Source organism: Panthera onca, chromosome C1 (assembly GCF_046562875.1).
Source record: "Panthera onca isolate mPanOnc1 chromosome C1, mPanOnc1 haplotype 2, whole genome shotgun sequence".
NCBI classification, from domain to species: Eukaryota; Metazoa; Chordata; class Mammalia; order Carnivora; family Felidae; genus Panthera; species Panthera onca.
Window position 1 is genome coordinate 7033815 of NC_138346.1, and position 24044 is coordinate 7057858.

Sequence of the window (24044 nt, forward strand, 5' to 3'; positions counted from 1 at the left end):
TTTTCTTTCAATCTCAATCAGGTTCTATTCCCACTTGAGCTTCTGCTTTTAAATCATTCCTGATCAGGGCGCCTGAGTGGCTCAGTTGGTTAAGCATCCGACTTCAGCTCATGATCTCATGGTTTGTGGGTTCAAGCCCTACATCGGGCTCTGTGCTGACAGCTCAGAGCCTGAAACCTGCTTCAGATTCTGTGTCTGGCTCTCTCTCTGTCCCTTCCCTGCTCGTGCTCTGTCTCTGTCTCTCAACAATAAATAAATGTTAACAAAATAATAATAATAAAAATAAATCATTCCTGACCCAACCCAACAAGAAAGCCCATGTCCAAGAGGAGGGATGCCCTGTCCTCCGCGTTCTAACTGAAGGTAGACAGGCCATGGCTCAAGGCTGAGGGGATAAATCCTCCCCTGTGGGCTGGCCCGGGGCACCTTGAGGATGGCAAACCATCACCTGTTGTACCTACGCCCAGAGACACCCAGAGACTCGATCAGGAATGACTACCAATGGATAAATAAGAAATCTGCAAACAGTAAACGGTTAGAGAAAACCACGACAACGTGTGACTGACCTGGGTCCTCGGGCCGGGGGTGCATGAGGCGGAAAGGCACCTCAGAGGCCACTTCACTAGAAAAAAAGAATGCAGATAGGTGAGAACACGTGCACGATTACAAATCACGCGGAGAAGAGCTGTGGCTGCAGAGATTCCCAGCTGGCAGAGGATTCAGCGTGATTCGAAACAAAACAAACCAGAAATCAGGAAGTGGTCAAGTAGGAATCTTAAATGTATTCCCTGGAATGTGGTCCAGAAAGTTCACTTAGGCCTGGCAGAGACAGCTAGGATTTGTAGGCTCCCCATCCCTCCTGGTTTCTAGTTTCAGTGACATGATGTCGTGGGGAGAGGAGAGGTGAAATCCTGGAGAAAGGATGGTTTTGGAAAAAATCTGGCAAAACCGTACACAACTTTTTAAATGTTAACTCCACATTAACAGTCACATAGTTGCTTGCTAGAGAGAACAGAGATGAGCAGGGCCCTCCAAATTCCAGAAGCTGAAAGGCTTCGGGAAGACTTGGAATTTATACAAAAAGAAGGGAGGAAAGGAGTCAGGAAGGAGAACAGAAGGGAAATCTGGACCAAGGAAGAATGGAAAGGAAAGGGTGACAAAAAACGAGGGTCTCTCCTTGCTTCACCCAGGACCCACGGCCTCCCCCTGCCAGCTTCCATCAAAGCCCATCTGTTTATAAGGCCACTCTCGTCAGTCCCCAGTACAGGTGAGGTCTGGGAGGAAAGATGTACCCTGGGTCCCGTGCGAGGGATGGAGATGGTAAGGGTCTGAGGGAAGGACTATGTAAGGTCAGTGCCTGCCTCAAACATCCCTTACCCTGCCTCTGTGGACACGATTTATAAAAGGTAACCGTTACCATTCACAACACCTGGAAGGCGGAAACCACCCAAATGTCCGCCCGCTGATGAACAGATGAACAAAACGTGGTCCACCCACACAGTGGAATATTGCTCAGCCACAAAACGAATGAAACACTGACACGGGCTACCTCACGGATGAACGGCGAAACCATGACGCTCCGCGACAGGAGCCAGCCACAGAGGGACGAATACCGTCTGATTCCGTTTAGGAAATATCCAGAGTAGGCAAGTCCATAGAGGGAGGAAGATTGGGGGTGGCCAGGGACCAGGAAAAGGGGGAAATGGGAGAGCCCACGTAACAGGTCTGGGGTTTCCTTTTCAGGTGGTAAAAATATGAAGGAGTCAGATAGTGGTAGCCATGGCACAACATTCTGAAGGTCCTCGATGCCACGGAATTGTACATTTTAAAATGGGTAAAATGAGGGGTGCCTGGGGGGCTTGGTCGGTTAAGCATCCCACTTTGGCTCAGGTGGTGATCTTCCAGGCCGTGAGGTCAGGTCCCACATGGGGCTGTGATTCTGCTTGGGATTCTGGGTCTCTCCGCCTTTCTCTCTCTGCCCCTCCCCCCCTCGAAAATGAACATTAAAAAATAAATGCCTAAGTAAATAAATAAATAATAAAATAAAACCAAATGGTTAAAATGGTCAGCTTTTGTGTTACACACAGACACACAGACACAAAGGCAGTGGCCTGGAGCACGCCAGCTCTCTGAGTGTGTGTGTAGCTATGTGTCCCTGCCCAGGGGAGGCCCGGCTTGCAGTCTCGGGGGGAAATATCCCCAGCCTCACACCGACGAGGCAAGGTTCACATGATGCATCCTAAAGGCAAGTGGGCATCATTTCATAACACCTCTGAGCATAACTGCCAATAAACCGGATTTCACTGCTACTGTTTTGAACCTCAGATTTGGTCCCCTGCGATATCCTGGGAATCGGGCAGGGAAGGAAGGTGACGAGGCTTACCTGGAGGTCAGCTCTCCAAGAAGGCTAGAAAACACAAAAGCAAACAGGGCTGGTGACTGTCCCAATGGTAACGTGACCTTATTTCCCATTATTCAGCGGTGGACCTGTCCCAGGCACGCTCCTCACTCACAACCTACCCGTAGGTTAGGGATCCTGCGTCCCCGTAACAGGCAACTCAACTAATCCTCTCTACTTGTGTTTTCATCTCTTTCTCAGGCGGATTAGCGAAAAAGAGGAATCACTTGGGTCCAAGCCCTGATGTTCAAGAATAAACCACAAAGGTCATTGCGAAATACCTGTTATTCACTTATCTTGACTGCTAAAAGAAACTCTGTTGAATGCTTTAGATCCTCTCAGAGAAAATCAAAGAAAATGCTACACACTTTGAAAAACACTACACATATGGACACCGTAGTAACAAAATTTGTGAAATCAACCCATGCTCTATTTTGTTGTCCGAAGCAACGTTTGGGCAGCTCTTTATCGACTTAGATTTATGGAAAATATGCCCGGACTTGCCTTTGATGGCAAGCGAAAGGTGATGGCAAGGTGAAAGGCCAGAGCCTTTGGCAATAGATTTCGAAAGGAAAAGGAGAATTCAAAGTTTTTCCTTTTGATGAGATTTTTTAAATAGAAGTTCATCTCATTAAAAAAAGGGAGGGGGGGAGGGTGCTGCCTGGGTGGCTCAGTAGGTCGAGCATCTGACTCTAGATTTCAGCTCAGGTCATGATCTCGTGGTTCGTGAGTTCGAGTCCTGAATAGGCTCCACACTGACAGTGTGGAGCCTGCTTGGGATTCTCTCTCTCTGTGTCTCTCTGCCCCTCCCTAGCTCTCTCTCTCTCTCTCTGTCTCTCAAAGTAAATAAAAAATGTTTAACGTGTATTTATTATTTTTGAGAGACAGAGAGAGAGAGAAAGAATGCGAGCAGGGGGAAAGGCAGAGAGAGAGGGAGACACAGAATCCGAAGAAGACTCCAGGCTCTGAGCTGTCAGCACACAGCCCGATGCGGGGCTCGAACTCATGAACCATGAGATCATGATCTGAGCTGAAGTCAGATGTGTAACTGACTGAACCACCCAGGCGCCCCCTCAAAGTAAATTAATTAAAAATAAATAAATAAAATTTAAATTAAAAAAAAAAAAAAAAAAGGAAAATCAGTTCTCCAGAAATCTGAGGTATCTGTGCTCTCATTATGAGAAGGAGACTCCCAAATCCTGTGATTACATGCTGGGGAGGAAGGAAAGGTGTTCCCATTATGGATGGTTGCCTCCTGAGAGGCAGGCATGAAGATCTGCCCGGAGTGTGTCTGCAGTGGCCATTCCCTCCTGCAGGGCAACATAGTGCTAAACTTCTTTCCCTTTGTTGCATATCAACTTCCACCGCGTGAGCATTCCACGCTCACTTTTGCCAAGCAGTACTAACAGGGCACATCCTTCGTAGTTCGCTTTTCTACTTTTTTCCACGTGCTGTCATATCAGACAGAATTGACAGCCAGACGGGTAGGATCTGTCCAAACCTCTACTTGGTCAGCGATTGAATCTGCAAACCTTTCTTACTTTCTGGCCCCTAATCAATCATTCAAGGAAGGGTCAGTTCAGACCGGGAAAGGCCACGACAGGAGACAGCGTTGCATCTTGGACACTCACCCTGACACCGTGAGCTTCACCTTGATGTGGTAAGACACCAGGATGCCCAGGACAGTCCGGTCTATGCCCTCCTTCAGTCTGCTCAAACAGAAGGGAAAAGGGGAAGGATGTAGTGCAGCAGCAGAAAGCAAGAGCCGGATGGATGAACAAAGCCCTCACCTCCATACAAGCCTATTATAAGGGGGGCATCTTCTCAAGGAACCGGTGAACTCAATCAAGCTGTCAAAGTCCTAGAACTTTCCTTACTCAGAGAAGGGGATTCCTTTCCTGCATTGTAGCCTGGCATTTTCCCCCTGGACGTTCAGAGGCCACAGTGTGCTTCCTGGTTCTCCCTGCTCTGTCTCCACTGATGCTCATCCACCGGCTTATCAGCCAGAAACCCCTGTTCTCCTCGGCTCCTCCCTCTGCCCCACCTGCCATCTACCGAGTCCCTCCCTGGGCCAACCAACGAGTCCCTCATTGACCTTTCCTGCCTATATTATCTCAGTAACTTACCTCCCACAGGCCAGGCTCCTTCCCTGAGCTCTCAGCCACCCTGCAGCCAGAGAGCTCTCCCAGGGTCAAGTCTTAGCATGGCCTGGGAGGCAGTCTGGGGGCTGGCCTTGCCTGCTTTTGCCACCTCAGGCCCTGCTATGCCTCAGCGTCTCCCATGTGCCCACCTTGCCAAACATAATGCCTTCCTCCTCTGCTCTCTAAGATCTCAAGTTGAAGTTGAGCCTCCTTTGTGAAGTCTTCCTGGACACCCACCAAGCAGCTTGGGTCTCTCTCCTTTGTGCTCTGGCCCTGTGTCCCCAGCACCCAGCACCGTGTTGAAGCAATATCGAGTGAACGCGGTGCGTGGGGCCATCACGTGTGCCCCAGAGACAGTGCCATCTAACTTTCCTCAATGGAAACTCATTCCAGGTTCTACTATCAGGTGCTGAGCTCCTGCTGTCTGATAGGCACCGTGCTGGGCATCGGCAACACAGATTATCGTCTCATTGGTCTGATGTGGGGACATTAAGTATTCCCGGATGCCCAGTCACAGGAGTTATGGTCTGAAAAACATCATGATATGCTAACTGGAACAGTGTGAATGACAATAGATAACGTGGCCAAGAAAGCTGAAGGCTTGAGGCAGAACGCAGGGGGAATGGTTGTGCTGACAGGTGTGAGAAGGGTCTGAGAGAGTGCAGGGCACGTTCTGGGCCCAAAGACCCCAGCCCAGGGATCCATCTCACGTGATGGGATGCACCTTGGACGTTGCTCCCAGAGCCGTGATGCCCCCTGAAGACTCCATCGGCTCATTAGTGCCTGGAGCTCCTTGCGGAGGGCAAATGCCTTTGTCTGGAACCGTGGATGTGGTCACTCAATAGAGAGAGGTTGCCACCAAAGGGGGCAAAAAGGGATACAAGCCTGAGACCCTACCCCGTTGCCAGGACTGACTCTCTGACTTGTACTGAATGGGGTCAAATAGCTGGGGAAGAGAATGTGCTTCGTCTCATGCCTGAGAATATCCTGCAGACTCTCTCCCCTGCCATTTTCCTTGAATGCGTTAGGCTGTCTGCTCCCCCCTAGTCTCTCTATCTCTATGTCTGTGTCTGTCTCTCCCTGTCTCTGTCTGTCTGTCTATCTGTCTCTCTCTCTCTCTCCCTCTCTCTCTCTCTCTCTCTCTCTCACACACACACACACACACACACACACACACACACACACACACAGAGATTGGTTAATCTGGGTTCTGCTGTGGTTGTCGCTTTCCGGAGCCCTGGAAGACAGCCCTGAAGGTGGGGGTAAGTAAAGGACTCAGGTTTAGGGGTGGACTTTGCTGTGTCATCAACTGACCAGGTGACCTTAGTCAAGCTGCTCCCTTCTGGCTGAACTTCAATTTCCTTATTCAAAAAATGACGACTTACATGTTTGTGAAATAGCCCGTGAACCCTAAAACATTTTCACAAAGGCGGCGTGCCATTGCTGATGTGGTGATCACACACCCTGGAATAAGTTGACCTAGCGTCAGTCTCCTAGACCTTCACCAAAGCGCCTGAGAATCCAACATACCAACTCGGCAAAGTACCCTCAGAAAATCCTTTGACTCCTGTGATGCTGCTTTCTGCCAAATGTCTGCTGACCCCACTGTTGTCTCAGAGAACGTGTGCTACTGAGCTATGGGGTCATGGAGGTCAAACAGGTGATCCTCTGCCCGACGGCATCACCTTGGAGGTGGCCTGCTGGGGCCATGGAGGGAGCCCCAGCGCGCCACACGGGGGACGGCAGCCAGTGGGCCTTGAGCCTCGGCCGTGGCTCCACCCAAACACTCAGGGCTCCCCAACAGACATGCTCTGGGAGTGGAAGCCTCCAAAGATGGCCAGAAGTGGCAGTGGAGAGTTGACCTTGAAGCTTCACTCTTGGTTTTGCTAGATCCGCTGGTTGAATGCAGCCAGCGGTTCTTTGAGTTGGGGTCAGCAGATCAGTGAACTTCATTTAAATTTAATTGACATCTGTAGCTACCAGCACTTCCTGTTCTTTACCTTTCCTGGTAGAAATGAATAAATGACATTTCCGTCATTCGTGCAGCCAACTGCATTACGAAGTTTATTATATGCAAAGGGCGCCACACTAGCGAGTGATACTTTTAGAAGGGAACGGCTGACATTTCTGGAACACTCACTGCATCCCAAGCACCACACTGTCCATGGATTGTCTCCCATAATCATCCTAAACCTCTCCAGGAGGAAAGGCAGCACCCCCCACCGCAAAGACAGGAAAACTGAGGTTCTCAGCTCACGTAATCTGCCCAGGGTGGCCCAGACTGGACGCAGTGGAGCTGGACAGCCATCATGCCACACGTGGGCCCATGAGACCACGGGGTGAGATGAGGAGGGAGGCAGACGGGCACCACCCCTGCACTGAGTCCCAGGGGCCCGTCTCCTGAGCTACAAGGACTCACATGGTGCTGGATGCCAGGTTCGTGTCCTCGTGCTTGATCTTCCCATCCAGGGCGATCCCCCTTCTCTCACGGTTGCTGGCCAGCAAGGGCAACAGTGTCAGTCTCGTGGTCAGAGTGCTGTTTGGTAGCACTTTCTCTCTGCAGGAAGAAAGACAGGATATTTGGCCAACTGTTCTTATGGTCATGAAGCAACCGTCGGATCCAAGTTCCCTGCAACCCACAGGGAAGACGGTTCAGGTATCTGAGCACTTGCTTTACAACAAGCATTATGGCAGCTCAAAATGGGCTAGCAGTTGGGGCGCCTGGGTGGCTCAGTCGGCTAAGCGTCCGACTTCGGCTCAGGTCGTGATCTCGCGGTCCCTGAGTTCGAGCCCACGTCGGGCTCTGTGCTGACAGCTCAGAGCCTGGAGCCTGCTTCGGATTCTGTGTCTCCCTCTCACTGCCCCTTCCCTGCTTGTGCTCTGTCTCTCTCTCTCTCAAAAATAAATAAACATTAAAAAAAAAAAAAAAGGCCGCCAGCAACATTAGGACATTCCTTCCTCATCCTGTTCTGAGTCACTGAATTTCTGGAGTATTTTGTGGGGTTAAATGAGACTGACTAGCACAAGGTTCAGGGACCACACCAGGAGGTGTGGCACGTGTCCAGGGGAATGGATCGCTGAGGAGGGCGCGGTGCGGCCGTCTGTGAGCCCCGCAGACTGGACTGGTTTGGATTCAAGGCACACGTGCTCTGTCTCTCCCAGAGCTTCCCTGTCACTGGCCGGGTGGTGAGTTTCTCAGCATCTGACGGACACAGGGAGCCCATGACAAACCGTGGGTCTGCAGGTCGGGGATGGAGCTGGGGACACAGCAGCAAGGGGTCTGGAGCATCCCTGGCTCATGGAGCGAGAATGTGGAACTGAGGCTGCAGGACTGGCTCTGCCATTCACCCGCATGGCGCACACCAGGCCTATGCCCAAGAGCGGTCACGCGGCCGCAGGGCCCGGCCAGCCCGCAGCCTGTGTCAGTGCTCCTGGCACACCCTCCATCCTTGTACCCAGCCAGGAGAAGGCAGAGAGGGGCCCCGAAAACACATCCCAGGAGTCGGCCCCCAGGGTCCTGGGTGCCCCAGGGTTCAGGGACGGTGACTCAGGCTCTACAGCCTTCTGAGTGGCTTCTAGTCAGAGACCCGTGGGCACCATCCGGCCCAGGTTTTTCAGTCTCCCTGCCTCCCACCCTTGGTGGGGGGGAGGGGGGGGGCCTAGAATGATGGCCAGTTTCCTGGGAATCATTTGCTCCAAAATGCACCGAATTGCCGAGAAGAAGACCAGATAATGGGCTCTCTGAGAGAAAAACTCGGCCAGGGGCCATTTTCTCCTCTCATCATTGAGCATGTGCCAAAGGTGAGCCCGGGGGACTCCGGGCCGCGAGGATGTACGAGGACGCACCTGCAAAGGAGAACAGGCCCCACCAGCCCAGCACCAAGGGAGCAGCTGGCGACTTACAGCTCTTTCCTCCTCCCTCCCCTCTGGATCTATATTTAAACCTGAGGCCAGATCTGCTTTGAGTAATAGTTTATTCCAAAGTTGTCTTTTAAACTTGACGTCATGTTCTCTTGCTGAATCAGTCTGTCTTTCCTCACCAGTCCCCTTCCTGTAACTCTGGTAATATTTTTTGCATACAACGGTGCTTAGACACACCAGCAAGACAAAGAGGAACAGACCCGCCCAAGCGACACGCTCTGGGGGAGGCGTCACCCCAGTGGCCTGTGTGGGAATGAAAAGCGGGGAGCAAAACCGGGCAGGTCTCTCGCTCCAGCGTGAAGACGCCATCACAGGATTCTCATCTGTTTCTGATTCTAATGAAGGGAGAGAAATGATTCACGATGCCGGGCTCAGAACTGATCTATCATTGGAACCGGCTGTCACTGGTACCACATTTTCAAATTGAGCTGAAGATCAAAACACAGAGAACCCTCGCTTGAGCTGAGAGATCATTTGCTTATCTGCTCTGGGGGCAGAAATAGGATCCAAATTCCTACCAACGTATTCCAAGGATCAACAGAAAGTCCCACCTCTTCCCACTTGGACATTTGGATCTTTATTCCTCTCCTTTCCATCATCCCTTGTGAGCGAGACCTCGCAGAACTCTTGTGAGTGAGAATGGAACTTTCTTTGCAGCCCTTGAAGTGAGACAAAAGGAAGGAAGCGAAGCATCCTACTTCCCTCTTCAGCGTGAATGAAAGGGGAACTTGACAAAGAAGCCTGAGCTGTCCAGGAAGTAGAAACCCAACAAGCGACTCACTGTGTTTCCTCCTCGGCAACCGGCTTGGTGTAATAATCACTCGAGTAGAGAACCACGTTGGCCACTTGTTCCACTGCAAAGGAGGGACAGGGGTGGTGATTCGACGTGGGGTCCTCCGCACATGTGCATGGAGCCTGCGGGGGACACGGTTGGTTTCCCTCTCCAGTGGCTCTTGGACTGTACTTCTCAGGCTCGGCTTTAAGGCTGAGGTTTCTGGGTTCTGTGCTCAGGACACTTCTGTTCACCAATCACCTGTTCTGTGGCAGCTCCCAGCCATGGGCCAGCCTCCCTCAAATGGCACCTCTTGGGAGACCCCTCTCTGCAGAGCCCACAGCATACCCCTGGGTATCCTTCCAAGTGTTCTGGAACTCACCAATTGCTCTGTCTCCAAACCCACCTTTTTCCAACACTATCTTATTTAATGAGCGCCTCCTTCTCGTTGTTCAAGCTAGAAACCACCTGCCGGCAGCATAAGACTGACAGGAAGGTAGGCTCCGGAGCCAGACTACTTGGGCTCAAATCCCAGCTTAGCCATGAGCCGCAGAGTGAGTTACTTAGCTCGTCTAAGCCTCAATTTCCCCATCAGCAAAATGGGGGAGATAACTGTATCTAACTTACATGGTTGTTGTGATGATCAAAAAGATAATTTTTAATCTCTGTTAAAATCAAATTTGAGGATTAAAAGAAACAATTTGCGTGAAGCACTCAGCACAGTACCCAGCATATAAAAAGCTACTAAAGGGGACCCCGGGTGGCTCAGTTGGTTAAGCGTCCGGCTCTTGATTTGGGCTCAGGTCATGATCTCACAGTTTGTGAGACTGAGCCCTGCATCGGGCTCTTCACTGACAGCGGACAGCCGGCTTGGGATTCTGTCTCTCCCTCTCTCTCTCTCTGCCACTGTCCTGCTCTCTCTCTCAAAATAAAAAAATTAAAAAAAAAAAACACATGAAAAAAATTTTTTAAAGCTACTAACATCTTGCTTCAGAAAATTCAACCTTCTTTCAAAAATTAATGGCTTCGATGTTAGAATCCATAAAACTTTGAGAAACAATTTAAAATCAAAGTATCAAGTGATATGGGGCTGCCTGAGTGGCTCAGTCTGTTAAGCATCCAACTCGATTTCGGCTCACGTCATGATCTCACTGTTCATGAGTTCGAGGTCCGTGTCGGGCTCTGTACTGTTAGCGCAGAGCTTGCTTGGGATTCTCTCTCTCCCCCCCACCCACCTGTGCCCTCCCCCCACTCACACATGCTCTCTTTCTCTCTCAAAATAAATAAATAAACTTAAAAAATAAAAAATTAATTAAAAAAACAAAACAGAAAATAAAGGATCAAATGATACTTTCTCAATCCTGCTGCTTTGTGGAACACTATGTTGGATACTACACACAAAAGATGCTAAATAACTCCAGGTCCCACAAAGACTAAATGCAGACGAAATAACCAACATAAAACAAAGCTGTGAGCATTCATATTCGTATTGGGAAAACTCTATAATTCCTTAGTATGCATTCATCAAAACTCCTGAACCTCCTTACTGATGATGGACACACAAACACAGAGGAAAGTGGTGTATGTATGACACGAGCGATCAACCATCCTGATTTTCCTGGAACTCGCCCCATTTAGCATTGAAAATCCACACTCTGCGTCTAACTTAGTCACTGGGGGTTTGAGTTAGCAGTAAGCTTACAGGTCACCCTCCCCGGCCATTCTGCTGTGTCTTTTTTTACGTAGCCCCTGTAAGACCATGACATCAGACCATCCCCTGCACTTTGATGCCCTCTGAGCTGAAGAGGTGTGTAGAACAGCAGGCAGGAGGCGCCCTGCTGGTAGCATGAGGCCAGGCGTGGTCATCACCTCGTGGTGTTGCAACAGCAGCAGAGACGGTAGGGCTTTGCCGTTCACAAAGCACCTCCAGTGTGACCGGTCCCTGCAGCCTCATGAAATCCAGGCAGGTAGACCAGGAATCAGGGCCGTGGATGTCAGCTGGGATTCAGAGAGGACTCACACGGCTTGAGACCACAAATCAGGCCTCTGGCTATCAGTCTAGTGCTTTGCCCACTGCGCTGTGTGGTATCTACCAACAAAAATTCCTTCTGATCCGAGAGAGAAAACTCCATGCCTTCCCCGGAGATCTGGCAAGGGGCTCCTCCAGGAAGGCATGGCATGGAAAAATGGAAGATGGCCTGTCAGGGACATTGTTTCAAGACAAAAGACAGCCCTAAAGCAGACACAAGGTTTCAGGAGGTGATGCTGAAGGTCTCGCCTCCAGCAAGTCCCTGCTGTCCGTGACAATAGATAAACAGGCAGTTCCAAAAACCCAGGAAGTCCTTATCCAACCAGAGGAGAGACCCTTGGGAAATAGGACCAGACTGAGAAGTTCTAGAAGACACTACCCTCCCGTTTTGAGAAGAGGGTCCTACCTAATGCTTTAATCTTCTTCACGGTCTTGTCTGTGTTGTTGGTCACAGTAATGGTCACAGTAATGGATTCCCCATGGAAATAGATCTGTAAAAGTCAGCAGGCAAGTCAGAAAAAAGGAACAGAGGGTGGTGGTATCTTTAATCTCATGGCTTTTTCTAGGTTTATCTCAACCCTTTAACTAGTGTAGAAGTGACTGAGCTCCCACACTTTCAAGGAAGATAAAGTGACAGCAACATGTTTCCTTTGGTGATAGTCCAGAACACAGCCTGACTTGCGTGTGGCATAAACTGAGGAAGACTATGGTGACCAACGTGGAGGGGAGCGAGGGTATTCCTGCCTGGAACACCCAGTGCAGAGGGTCTGAGGGTCACGGCAGAGGTGGCCGTGGGGGTCCTGAGCGGAATTATAAGGCCATTTTGGGGCAGGATGAGTGCAGTGACTGGGAATCACTGGGAGCCCAGTAGCCAAACTCCCGTCCGCAACGCTCCCCACATGATCTAGGCCCAGGTGGGCACACCTGGACATACATGCGCACACACGGGAATGCGCGTGCACACACACGCACACACACACACACACACCACGCAGTATGTTGAGCTTTTGCCCATGTGTGTGCCCAGCTCTTGGCAACCAGAGGACCAGAGACGGCCTTGGCTGGTGCTTCTTCGCCCTTTTCCACTGTGACATACTTGAGTGATGACATTCACGTGATTCAGCCACCCCTTCCTCATGATGTTGAAACTTAAATTTCCCAGGGGAAGTAAACCATTTGCAAAGCTGCACCCACTGGTGCTACACTGGTAAATGAGGCCCGTGGGGGCAGAGGGGGCGAAAAAGAGTCTGGGGCAGGGGGATGTGGAGACCACCACCCCTTTCCCGAGTTGGTCAGGACTGGCGGTATAGGGGAATGTGGCCAGCAGGACTCTATTCTAAGGGTCACCTCTACGAGCTCCAAATTATGAAAAATGCCAACTGCTCACAAATGCTGGTGCTTTACTGTGCCTAGAAACAAGATCTCGTGCCACACACTCACAGCAGACGGGGGCCCGGGGCCTGTGCCCCAGGCCTGCTCCCACACGGGACACACCTCTTTGTCACCTGCTCACCTCTTTGTCAAGGGAGACCGCGAGGTGCAAGGGCTTGTCGGACATGAAGAACTGCCAGGCGGCCTCTGCTTGGGGCTGGGGGCCCATCTTCAGGGGCGCGTGCTGTACTTTGCGGATCAGTAAACGCACGGAGCTCCTGCGGATGAAGATTTGGGCTCAGGTCATGATTTCACAGGTTGTGAGTTCAAGCCCCGTGTCAGGCTCTCTGCTGACAGAGCTCTCCCTCTCTCTCTGCCCCTCTCCCACTCTCGCTTATGTGCGCTCTCTTTCTCAAAATAAATAAACTTAAAAAGAAAGGAAGGAAGAAGGAACGGAGGGAGGGAGGGAGGGGGAATCTGGAGTCTTTCAGAGGCTTATGTGAACCCCTGAGGTTGCTAACTCCTCTCCATCACCCCTCAAATGATCAGCCACTGACCCGCCCCTTGCGTAGACAGTCTTTCCTGACTGCCTGGCCACGCAGCCCTGTGGGGAGAGCTCCTGTTCATGGAGCCAAAGCAAGGGGTGGTTTTCTACCCTAGTTCCTTGCCCCCCCTCCCCAGCACCACCCCTCCTCCCACAGCTACACTCTTACTTCCTGGGCACTTTGTCCTCCTCGTCCTCTGTGCTGTCTCTGGCGAATGCTTTGACCTCAAAGTCGACCCCACAGCACTGCAGGGGGCAAGAGAAGAGACAAGGCCTGAGTCAGCACCTCCCTTCCTGGGGGCTGGGGTCACACTGCCCACGGGATGTTATGTGGCACCTTCTCTTTCTATCTTCGCCATGTCCTTTTTGGGGCTGCCCCAGTGAGGAGAGATTCGCCGTGTAAGGAAATAATGACATCAGCACGAGAAGCACACCGTGGTCCCCAAGCCCCCAAGGTGATCATGTATGGTGTCCACCCCCCCCATTTAGATGTCCCTCTAGATGTGACCCTGCATGTGTGTCACACTACCTACAGTGGGGGCCAGACTCAGGTGCTCACAGAGCAACAGAAGGCCCTCGACGGCCCATGCCGGCCACCAACGCCCGGCCCAGGGTGGGGGAGGGGGGCAGGGAGGGGCACGGTCAATGGCCAGGCTGGACCGGGGGGGTCTGGTGCTGGCAGCTCTTCCAACTTGTGCTGAGAAGCTGGAAATGGAATTTGGAGCAAAGTCTGCTAACGTTGAAATGACCTACCTAACGGTATGTTGCGTGGGTAAAGCAAAAGCGTCCCCCCACACCTTCCACCCCCAGCCGCACGGGGCCCCCCCCAGCCTGCTCGTCTCTGCACATTATCACTCGTGGGGGGCATGGGGGCCGCACCGCCCTCACCCACTGCCCGGAGGGAGAAAGGGCACGAGGCCAGCTGCGTTGATGGTGGCATACCAGCCACAGCCTCATTGGCTCTGCAGCTGTGGAATCGTGGCGAGTCTGAAATCTAGGTCGCAAACACACCGGCACCACTACCCACCATCACGCCGGCACTGCTTAGTGGCATGACCGAGCCCTCTCTGTCCCTCCTCGCTCCGCCTGCACCCACTTCGTTAAAGATGCTGCCTATACAAGCCAAGCCCTCACTCTGGTCCACCCTGGACACATGCTGTTCCTTCTACCCGAACGCTTCAAGCCTCTCTGTCTCCCTCTTTTTTATATTTGACAAACTCCTTGGTGTTCTTGCCGTTCCAGCTCCAGGGTCTCCCCAGCTCTAGGGCCCCGAGGCCCTCGGCCGTGCAGCCGCTCCCCTCCCGGGCCTCCATGGGCCCAGCTCATGCCCACAGCCCTGCTGCTGGGATGGAGCAGAAGGAGCACTTGGGTTGGCACAGGGTCCCCCACTCTGATTTAGTGACCTCGTCTTCCTCCATCTTGGCCACCCACATCTGGGTTTTCCTGGACCAGTGGCTTTCAAATGTTTCAGGCCACCCCCACGGTAAGAAGCAAAGTTTATAATGTGGCCCAGTAAACAGACATGCGTGTGTAAAATGGCTCGGGAAGTAACACTGAGCTTTGTGCAGATTCCCCATTTTACCCTATTTCATTCTATTCGATTTTTCTCAAATGTTCCTTCTGGTTCACTGCACCGATTTCACAAACCACCAGTGGGGCAAGATCCCCACATCGGAAATCCCTGCCCAGATTGTGGCGTCTGTCACCGTGCCCCTCTGTACTCCGGGATCAGCCTCGCCACTATGGTCTTCACTTCACTCCTGTCTAGCCCTCTCGCTCGTGATACCTCCGATTTCAGGGCCTGTAATCCCTGGGTCCTGGCACCTTTCACTCTCGCCTCCTGTCCTCACCACCCTCCTTCAAGGCTTAGAGCCTCTGCCCACCACTTAGAGCCCCCTGGCCACTCCTCCTTATATACACTCAGCCCCTTTGCTTCTCTCTTCCTTTGGAGCTCATGCTTGACCCATCCAGCCCCTTGCAGTGCAGTGGCCAGATTCATTAGAATGTCTCTCTACTTTTGTATCTATTTGAAATTTTCCACAATATATGGCTATTTTTAAAAGTCTTTTGAGGGGCACCTGGGTGGCTCAGTGGGTGAAGCGTCCGACTCTCGATTTCGGCCCTGGTCACGATCTCACCATTCATAGGATGGAGCCCCACGTTGGGCTCTGTGCTGGTAGCACTGTAGCCTGCTTGGGACTGTCTCTTCCCCACTCTCTCTCTGTCCCTCCCCTCTCAAAAAAAAAAAAAATATATATATACATATATATATATATATATATATATATATATATATATATAAAGTCTTTTGAAGGAATGAATTAATCCATGGCATTTCTTTTTGAACTAACCTTCCCCGTATCTTGTGGAGCAGGCTGCAGCATCACTGAACAGGGCAAGTAGTCAGGAAACTGTGGGAAGAAACAAATCATTTTGTTCAGAGGGGGTTCTTCCACGTGTAATATGCACTCAATGTACAAAAACTGGAAGACGATGACGAGCAAGCAAAAACCACAAAAACAAACAAACAGAAACACCGTGGTCACCCGGAATAACATCACAGACACAAACTTGCAAGCGTCCTATGGGCACCCTTGCCCACAAACACGTATGCAGATGTGTGCTCTACAGAAATGAGGCCAATGATGCACACGTCCTGTCCTCTGCTTTGCTCACATCGCCACCCTAGCCCTACTCAGAATGCGTTATGACCGTTTTTCTATGTGCGAGCTCTGCACCACTGTTTCTGGGGCTTTGTTAACACCACATTTAATTTCGCCGGCCCCCTTCACAGGCTGGCCCTTCATGAAATGGTGCTTTGCTTTTTTTTTTTTTTGCCATGATAAACAATGCTACAATAAACCTCCTTCTTCATCTACCTTAGCACAATTTTCTCTAATTAAGTCCAGAGGCTATGCTGCTAGAAAGGGAACCATCAGGTCAAAATCACATTTTAAAGGTTCTTGATACATGCTGGCTTGTTATCTCTAAAAAGTTATGGCAATTCAGGGACGACCGAGTGGCTCAGTCGGTTGAGTGTCTGACTTCGGCTCAGGTCATGATCTTGCGGTTCATAAGTTCAAGCCCCACGTCGGGCTCTGTGCTGACCGCTCGGAGCCTGGAGCCCACTTCAGATTCAGTGTCTCCCTCTCTCTCTGCCCCTCCCCTGCTCGTGCTCTGTCTCTCTGTCTCTGTCTCTGTTTCCGTCTCTGTCTCAAAAATAAACAAACAAACAAACATTAAAAAAAAAAAAGTTACGTCACTTCAAACTCCCAGTACAAGATCATGAGGACATGCATGACCACAAAACTTTTTTTTTTTTTAAGTGATTAAAAAAAAAAAAGGTTGTGGTAAAATGCATAATGTAAAACTTAAACATTTTAAGTGTATAGTTTATTGGCATGAAGTTCATCCAACCTTGTTCTGCAATAATCCCCACCATCCGTCTCCAGAACATTCCTCTTGTCCCAAACTGAAACCCTGTACCCGGTCAACACTGATTCCTTCCCCCTCCCCCCGCCCCATTCCCTGGCACCTGCCATTCTATGTTCTGTCTCTATTAATCTGACTGCTCCAGGCCTTTCCTGTCGGTGGAATCATACAGTCTGTCCTTTTGTGTCTGGCTTCTTTCACTTAGTCTGATGTTTTCAAGGTTCGCTCGTGTTGCAGCATGTGTCAGAATTTCCCTTCCCTTTCGAGGCTGAGCCGTGTAACTTTGGAGCAATAGATAATCGTAAGACACACAGACACGCTCATAGGGACGGCAGTAGCTGCTTTGGCTGTACTGAGTTCACGCCCAAGTCTTCAGAGGCACGCAGGCTGGCACCGTGGGTCACCAGGTCTCACCAGGTGGGACAAAGCCCCAGGAGAGGTGGAGCCACTCATCTGCCGTGACCACTGAACAGCGGTCAAGGGTACAGACGACTTCCGACTTCAGTAAGCTCTCCCATCCTGCAGGGAGCCCTTTCACGTCTAGAACGAGTCCAGGCCAAACGAGGGGCACTTCTTTCTTTTTATAGATCAGCAAGTGAGGGAATAACGTGCCCGTGTAATTAGCTGGTCAGATGAAGGGAAATATTTAAACCGTGGGTTGAAATGGTGCCTTCAAAGGCTGAGAGGCTATTTTCAAGGACTTAAAAAAAGACAATCACAGCCCGTGCAATCTAGAATTTCCTCCAAGGATGCAATTTGAAGGCCCACAAATGTGAAGTCATTACTCTGTCCCCTCCTCCTTCGCTCCTGGTCGCACTGGAAGGTGAAGGAGCCGGGGCAGGGGAGAGGGGAGAGGGGAGAGGGGAGAGGAGTCACCCACCGTGAGCAGGAAGGGGTATGTGTTCTCCCCCAGCTTCTTCATCAGGCTCTCCTGAAGCTTTGTGGGGGCCCCCGCGGCCCCCACAGGAGGGAACACTTGGACCTGGGAGAAGTACAGGTCCCTGCGGAAGGTCAGGCCAATCACATCGATGTCTTCCTGGCCGTACCGGAAGGCGCAGGTCAGAGAGACGTACACTGGAAGGGAGACAAGAGGAGGATGGGCTTGTCCCACTGGCGTGGCGCCTGTGCCTGGCTGAGTGGGTGTGGGGCAGCCACCGACATCCACCCATTAGCATCTAGAACCACAGCACCCACCTGTTTCTGCAGATCCAGCACCTTCCCTGGGGCTTGTGTTAATTACTCTAAAGTGTATGTCAGAGGACACAGAGGCACCTTCCATGAACCGCCTGTTTTGCCTTCAGGCTCCCCTGTGTCCTCCACCCTATCACCCCCTCTTGACCCGCCTGCTCAGGGACCTCAGGAGGTGCGAGGTCGCTGGGCTTCTGGGGACAGGATGTCTGCATGGAGTTGAGAATGAAGGTGATAAGCAGAGGGAAACAGCGCTAGGGAGCAAAACAGACCTGTGCCAGACAGGGCGCTGGCCAGGGCCTTATGGACCAAGAGGACAGATGAAACCAGATCCCAGAAACGCTTCTTTCACATTGTTCAGAAACCCATCAAGCATTCTCTAAGCCAAAACTTCTGCAAATTCAGGTTAATCAAACAGATATAATCTGTGCCTCCAGTGAACCAAAATGGATTATATAAAAACTATACGTTTTGAGGGAGGACTATTTACAACAGTCTTTAATGGGGTAAATAAAAGCATGCAAAGCTCATTATTCTTGAACAGGAAGCATATCAGAAGTGGTGCCCCCAAGTCCTAGAAGTCATCGGTTGCAGATTTTGTCTGTGTCCTCCCCACTAAGCTCAGAAGAGCCAATGATCACTTGCCTGTCCCTCATCCAGTGTTTGTAAGAGAAGGTGCCCAGAGATGCCTGGGCGTTATGCCTCCCTCACTGGACAGTGCTTTCCCTCAGAGCGGGAGGCCTTCTCTGGCCAAGGGTGTGGGCTGTCAGGGCTCAAACCAGGATCCTCCTGGTGCCAGAGGGAAGCAGGATACCCAGGAGGAAGTCAGAGACAGCAGAAGGGGTGGTTTTCAACCCCATTTCTGCCATGACCCCTGGGTGCTGATGGCCCCACCTCTGACGTGCTTCCGTGGTCACATCCAGGGGTGGGAATGACGCCTTGTAGTTGCCAGTAGCAACCACTCTGAAAAGCGTATTCACAATGGAACAGAGTCAGTAACGTTATCATAAGGAGAACTGGGGTCTGCCCTAATTTAGTTCACACAACTGTTATTAGCACCAAATTACTTGCCACACACACCACAGCTGCCAGACGTCTTCAGGGATGCTGTGATGCTGTGGTTCAGAACCACCACAGTCAGCATTTAAAAAAATGAGCCTTCCAGCAGGGCTCAATTTCCCATCAATTTCCCTCCTGAGTTTGCCTCCAGCAGAGAGCCACAAGGCACAGGGTGACCACAGAGCTGATGGAGCCCACGGACCTGCTCTCCACGCTCCGTCCACCGTTTACCTGTCCTGCCACCCTGAACAAGTGACTCCCTTGGGTCTTTACCTTCATGTGGGAAATGAGGACAATGAGCTCTGACGTGAACAGGACAGGGTCCTGAAGATTATACCGGGGAGTGTGGGCGACAGGGCCTGGCAGCGATGGGTGTGAGAGAGCGCCAGCGGGCTCCCCGACCCTCCGCCCCCAGAGCCAGCCAAGACCAGACCAGACCAGGTCCTCAGAGTTCAAGAAGCCCGCCTCACCTTTCTTTCCCTTCACAAGTGCAGGATCCACCAACACGACACCATCTACACGGAAAGGAAAAGAATAATGAGGGTGGACAAGATGAAAGAGACCAGAGGCCTTCTTTATATATTTATCTGTGGTTCTTTAATTACACAGTAATCCATGTTCATTATAGGAAAATCAGAAAGAGTTAAGCAAAGAGCGAACAAAGTCACCCAAATTTCCACCATTCAGAGATACCCATTGTCAAGATATCGGCACAGGTTTTTTTTCCAGATGTACATACACTTATATGGATGATGTTACTGAAAAATTGAGATCCCACTCTATATACTATTCGGTTAACTGCTTTTCTCATGCAACTATATATTGCAAACGTCTATTCTTACACACACACACACACACACAATGTACTAATCATTTTAATGACTATACATTGCTATTGCTTCATTGAACGGATGCACCATAAATTATTTAATTAACCCCCTCTTGTTAGGGCATTTAAGTTGTTTCCAGTTTTCCCCATTATAACGAGTATTGCGAGGACCATCGTTACTACATACATCTTTGATCTATCAATGGTAGAACCGGATTTGGCTTTTGATGACATATTGCCAAATGACCTTCCAGAAAATGTTCTGCTGAGGGACATTCTCATCCTCAAGTGCCTAAAAATGCCAGGGTTGGGTTTTTTTTTTTTTACAGTCTTTTTAAAAATAGCGATTTTACTTGAAATAATTATAGATTCGCAGGAAGTTGCAAAGATAGCACAGAGAGTCCCTGCGTATCCTTCGTTCGGTCTCTTCCAGTGGTTACATCTTAGATAACCGTCCTGCAATATCAAAACCAGGAAGCTGACATGGGTACAGGATACAGTGTGTGTATAGTTCTAAAGTCATTTTATCTCACGTGGAGTTTTGTGTAACCACCACTGCAATCGATAAAAAGAGGTTCCCCCCACCATAGAGCAATCTCTTGGATCATCCCCTCCCCCTCCATCCTCTGTCCCCGGGGAACTACTCATCAGTTTATCATTTCTATAATTTGGCCATCTCTAGATTGTTATATAAGTGAAATCACACGGTATATAGCCTTTGAGACTGGCTCTTCCCGCTCAGCACAATGCCCTTGAGATCCATAAGCTGTGGCGTGTATCAGCGGCTCATTCTTTCTCATTGCCGAGTAGAATTTCACGGTATGGATGTACAGCAGCTTGCTTAACCTTCTTCACATATTGAGAGACATTTTGGTTCCTTCCAGCTTGGAGCTCTCACACATAAAGCTGCTATAAACAATCGTGGACAGGTTTTTGTGTAGACGTGAGTTTTTGTTTCTCTGGGATGAGTGCCCGGAATGCAATTGCTGGGTCATCTGGTAAGTGTATGTTTAAGTTTTAAAGAAACCCCAAAACTATTTTCCGGAGGAGCTGTTCCACTTTACATCCCGGCCAGCGATGTATGAGTGATCCAGTTCCCAGTATCCTCACCACCGTTTGGTATGGTTGCCATTTTTAATTTTAGCCATCCTGACAGGTGTATAATGATATTTCAACTCACCGTGATTTAATTTGCATTTCCCTAGTGGCTAATGATGTTGAACATTTTTCTGTGTTCTTTTTTGCCATACATACATCTTCTCTGATGAACTGCTTTTCATGTTTTTTGTGTGTTTTCTTTGTTTTATGTACAGTTTTACTCTATTGTTTTTAAGATTATTTATTTTTGAGACAGAGAGAGAGTGAGTGAGTGAGCAGGGGAGAGGCAGAGAGAGAGGGAGAGAGAGAACCCCAAGCAGGCTCTGCCTGTCAGCTCAGAGCCCGACTCTGGGGTCCAAATCACGAACCATGAGATTAGGACCTGAGCCAAAATCAAGAGTCGGATGCTTAACTGACTAAGCCACCCAGGCACCCCTTTGTGCATAATTCTAATTGGATTTTGTTGTTCTTACTGTTGAGTTTCTTTATATATTCTAGAAATGAGTCCTTTGTCTCCCCCACGCTCTGTAATTGTTTCTAATCAGCATTGCACCTCATGTTTTAATTTGCATTCCTACAATTAGATTATTAGCAAAGCTGATTTGAACTGATTTGAAAGAAATACAAAACTAGCAGTTGTCTGATGACTTAAAGGAAAACCATCATTAAAATTACAATCTTGGGGCGCCTGGGGGGCTGTTAGTTGAGCTTCCGACTTCGGCTCAGGTCATGATCTTGCGGTTTGTGGGTTCAAGCCCCGTGTTGGGCTCTGTGTGCTGACAGCTCAGAGCCTGGAGCCTGCTTCGGAATCTGTGTCTTCCTCTCTCTCTGCCCCTCCCCTACTCACGATGTGTCTCTGTCTGTCTTCAAAAATGAATAAATGTTAAAAAAAAATTTTTTTTTAAAATTACAATCTTACTCCAAACTCAACTTACCCACAGGCTCTATTTGGTCAACATCGTCTATATAGTCTCTCTTCCCCAGGTAGATGGTCACCTGTGGGAAGAACACATGTGGATTCCAAGTGGCCAAAGAACACTAAAGCACTAAAGCCTTCATGTTAAAAATCAGCAACAACCGAAAAAAAAAAACAAAAGAAAACAAACAAACAAAAACAAAACAACAACAAAACAAAACAACCAAAACCAAACAAACAAAACCCCTGGCCCCACAACAGCTGGCACATTTTGATTCGTCTTGAGCTGCTGCCTGGCCCTGCAGCTTGCCCATCACCCACTCTCTCCCTGCTTGGCTGTGGGCAGAGACTATGGATTGCAGGCAAGGTGTGCTCTTTCTTCAGCCCCATAAATCTGCTCCAAGGGATTCTTCCCACCCCCTTGGATGGTCCCCATTCTCCCACCTTTTCCCAGAGCCTGGAGGTCTGGGAAACCCAGGTCTGACATCCCAGGTCTGAGATCATCCAGGTAACCTTGTTGAATTCACTGATAATACTTCCGTGGAAAGTTATGCTTATGCACATTGAGTCTCCTCCCAACACTTAAGCCTCTTACAGCTGGCTGTTGAATGAACCAGTTTCCCCTCCTCATTAGAGGAATTTCTGAACTGAGTAAAGAGGCAGGAGGAGTTCCGTAATCCCTGAAATCCTACCAGATGAGCTCCTGTATGGGAAAACCTGAACCCATGCCCTGAGAAAGAGGGTGTGGGGAGTTGGGGGGCAATGACCATGGTTTTGGTCCTCTTGCTGTCTGTTTCCATGCCCCTGGTAGTGAAGGTCTCTGCCAACCCCCTTTATGGAAGCACATAGGCCGTGTTCATCAAAGCGCACCGCTCTAAGCCACAGGGCTGTGAGTGCCTTAATGGTAAGAATTCTTTCACCTTTCAGCCGTCAAGGTTTCTGCCACAGTGTCTGATACACTGCAGGGATCTGATCAGCATTTGCTAAGGGCCCCAATGAGTGAGTTCACGCACCCTTCCTAGCCCCTTTCATCCCTAAGCCTCTTAAATTCATATTTTTATTTCCATGAACCACCCAAAATAATTTCTGTTGGCATTCAATCATCTCCTAGATCTACTCCCTCACATCAGATACTCTGGAGTGAATCCCCGTGCCTTCTAAGTTATTTGTATTATTGATGAAACACCCGAAGGACTGCATAGTCAGGTGGCTGGGAAGGATGGTGTGAGGATGTGTTCTGGACAAAACAAACATTAGTGTATACAAAGCCCAGAACCAAGAGAATGCTTCTGGAACCAATGGTTTCATCTGCAGGTGAAGGGCCACCAAATGGGGATGCAGGCTGACGGTTCCAACCTTAAAGCTGTTGAAGCATTTTAAGCAGGACAAAAGACTGAATAGCATTTCGGTGCTTATCATGTCCCAGGTGCCAAGCTAAGCACTGACTACAGTCTTTCACTGAATCCCCACAACTGCTCTATGAGACAGGAATTAGCCCCATTTTATAGAAGAGATGACATTGGCATCAAAGTGGAGAATGGATGGACGAGAGGAAAGCCAGTTGGGCAGCTGACTGAGGCAGGGAGGAGGGAAGAGAGAAGGTGGATGGAGAGAGTGTGTTTTCTTCTTTTTCAAGCTTTAGCTTGGAGGAAGAGGAGCTGGAAAGGTGGTAGGTTAAGGGGAGTTTGTTGGTTGCTGTCTTTAATACACCTGAGGTCCGGGGGCGCCCGGGTGGCTCAGTCGGCTAAGCATCGGGCTTCGGCCCGGGTCATGATCTCATAGTTTGTGAGTCTGAGCCCCACATCTGGCTCTGCGTTGACAGCTCAGAGCCTGGAGCCTGCTTCAGAGTCTGTGTCTCCCTCTCTGCCCCTCCCCCGCTCATGCTCTGTCTCTCTCCTTCAAAAATAAATAAACATTAAAAAAATGTTTTTAAAATATGCACGAGGTCCATCCTTGCTTTTACGTTCAGACAAAGTACTGGTAGAGAGGGAAGCTGATGGTAAGACTCTAAGGAGGAGGTGGACCGAGAGACGTACGTGTAAACAGCATGAACCTTGGATGGGAGCAAAGGCATGTGTTCCGCTGCAACTGGAAAGGGAGTGGGGGAAGGGACAGGAGCAGGTAGGGAAGTGGGGCCGAACAATGCAGAGGTGCAGCCGACATGTTGTTTGCTCAACCAGCAGACCCATGTGCCCTTCTTCCTGGACAGAAGTCGCCAACTGCATTCAGGGTTCACCATCCCCATGGGGCCCAGGCTAAGAGGAGGCCAGCCCCAGAGGATAATTCTTGACTGGCCTGATCCAATGATGATCATCCAATTCCTTTGGCTCAGGATTGGTTTAGGGT

The 24044-nt window shown here is 50.0% G+C and overlaps 1 protein-coding gene across 3 annotated transcripts in view; it reads right to left on the reverse strand.

Moving 5' to 3' along the window:
* SAG (S-antigen visual arrestin) overlaps positions 1–24044 on the reverse strand; it is a 43307-nt gene that overhangs the window by 2942 nt on the left and 16321 nt on the right. For all 3 annotated transcript variants that reach the window (XM_078450770.2, XM_060624237.3, XM_078450769.2), the window contains exons 3-14: positions 21718–21778; positions 19326–19370; positions 17489–17682; positions 15528–15587; positions 13346–13422; positions 12775–12910; positions 11668–11752; positions 9242–9314; positions 6959–7096; positions 4030–4107; positions 2384–2407; positions 567–622 (exon numbers count right to left, since the gene is read on the reverse strand). In XM_078450770.2, the coding sequence (XP_078306896.1) occupies positions 567–622; positions 2384–2407; positions 4030–4107; positions 6959–7096; positions 9242–9314; positions 11668–11752; positions 12775–12910; positions 13346–13422; positions 15528–15587; positions 17489–17682; positions 19326–19370; positions 21718–21778 (1027 nt within the window). The remainder of the gene's footprint in view (positions 1–566; positions 623–2383; positions 2408–4029; positions 4108–6958; positions 7097–9241; positions 9315–11667; positions 11753–12774; positions 12911–13345; positions 13423–15527; positions 15588–17488; positions 17683–19325; positions 19371–21717; positions 21779–24044) is intronic.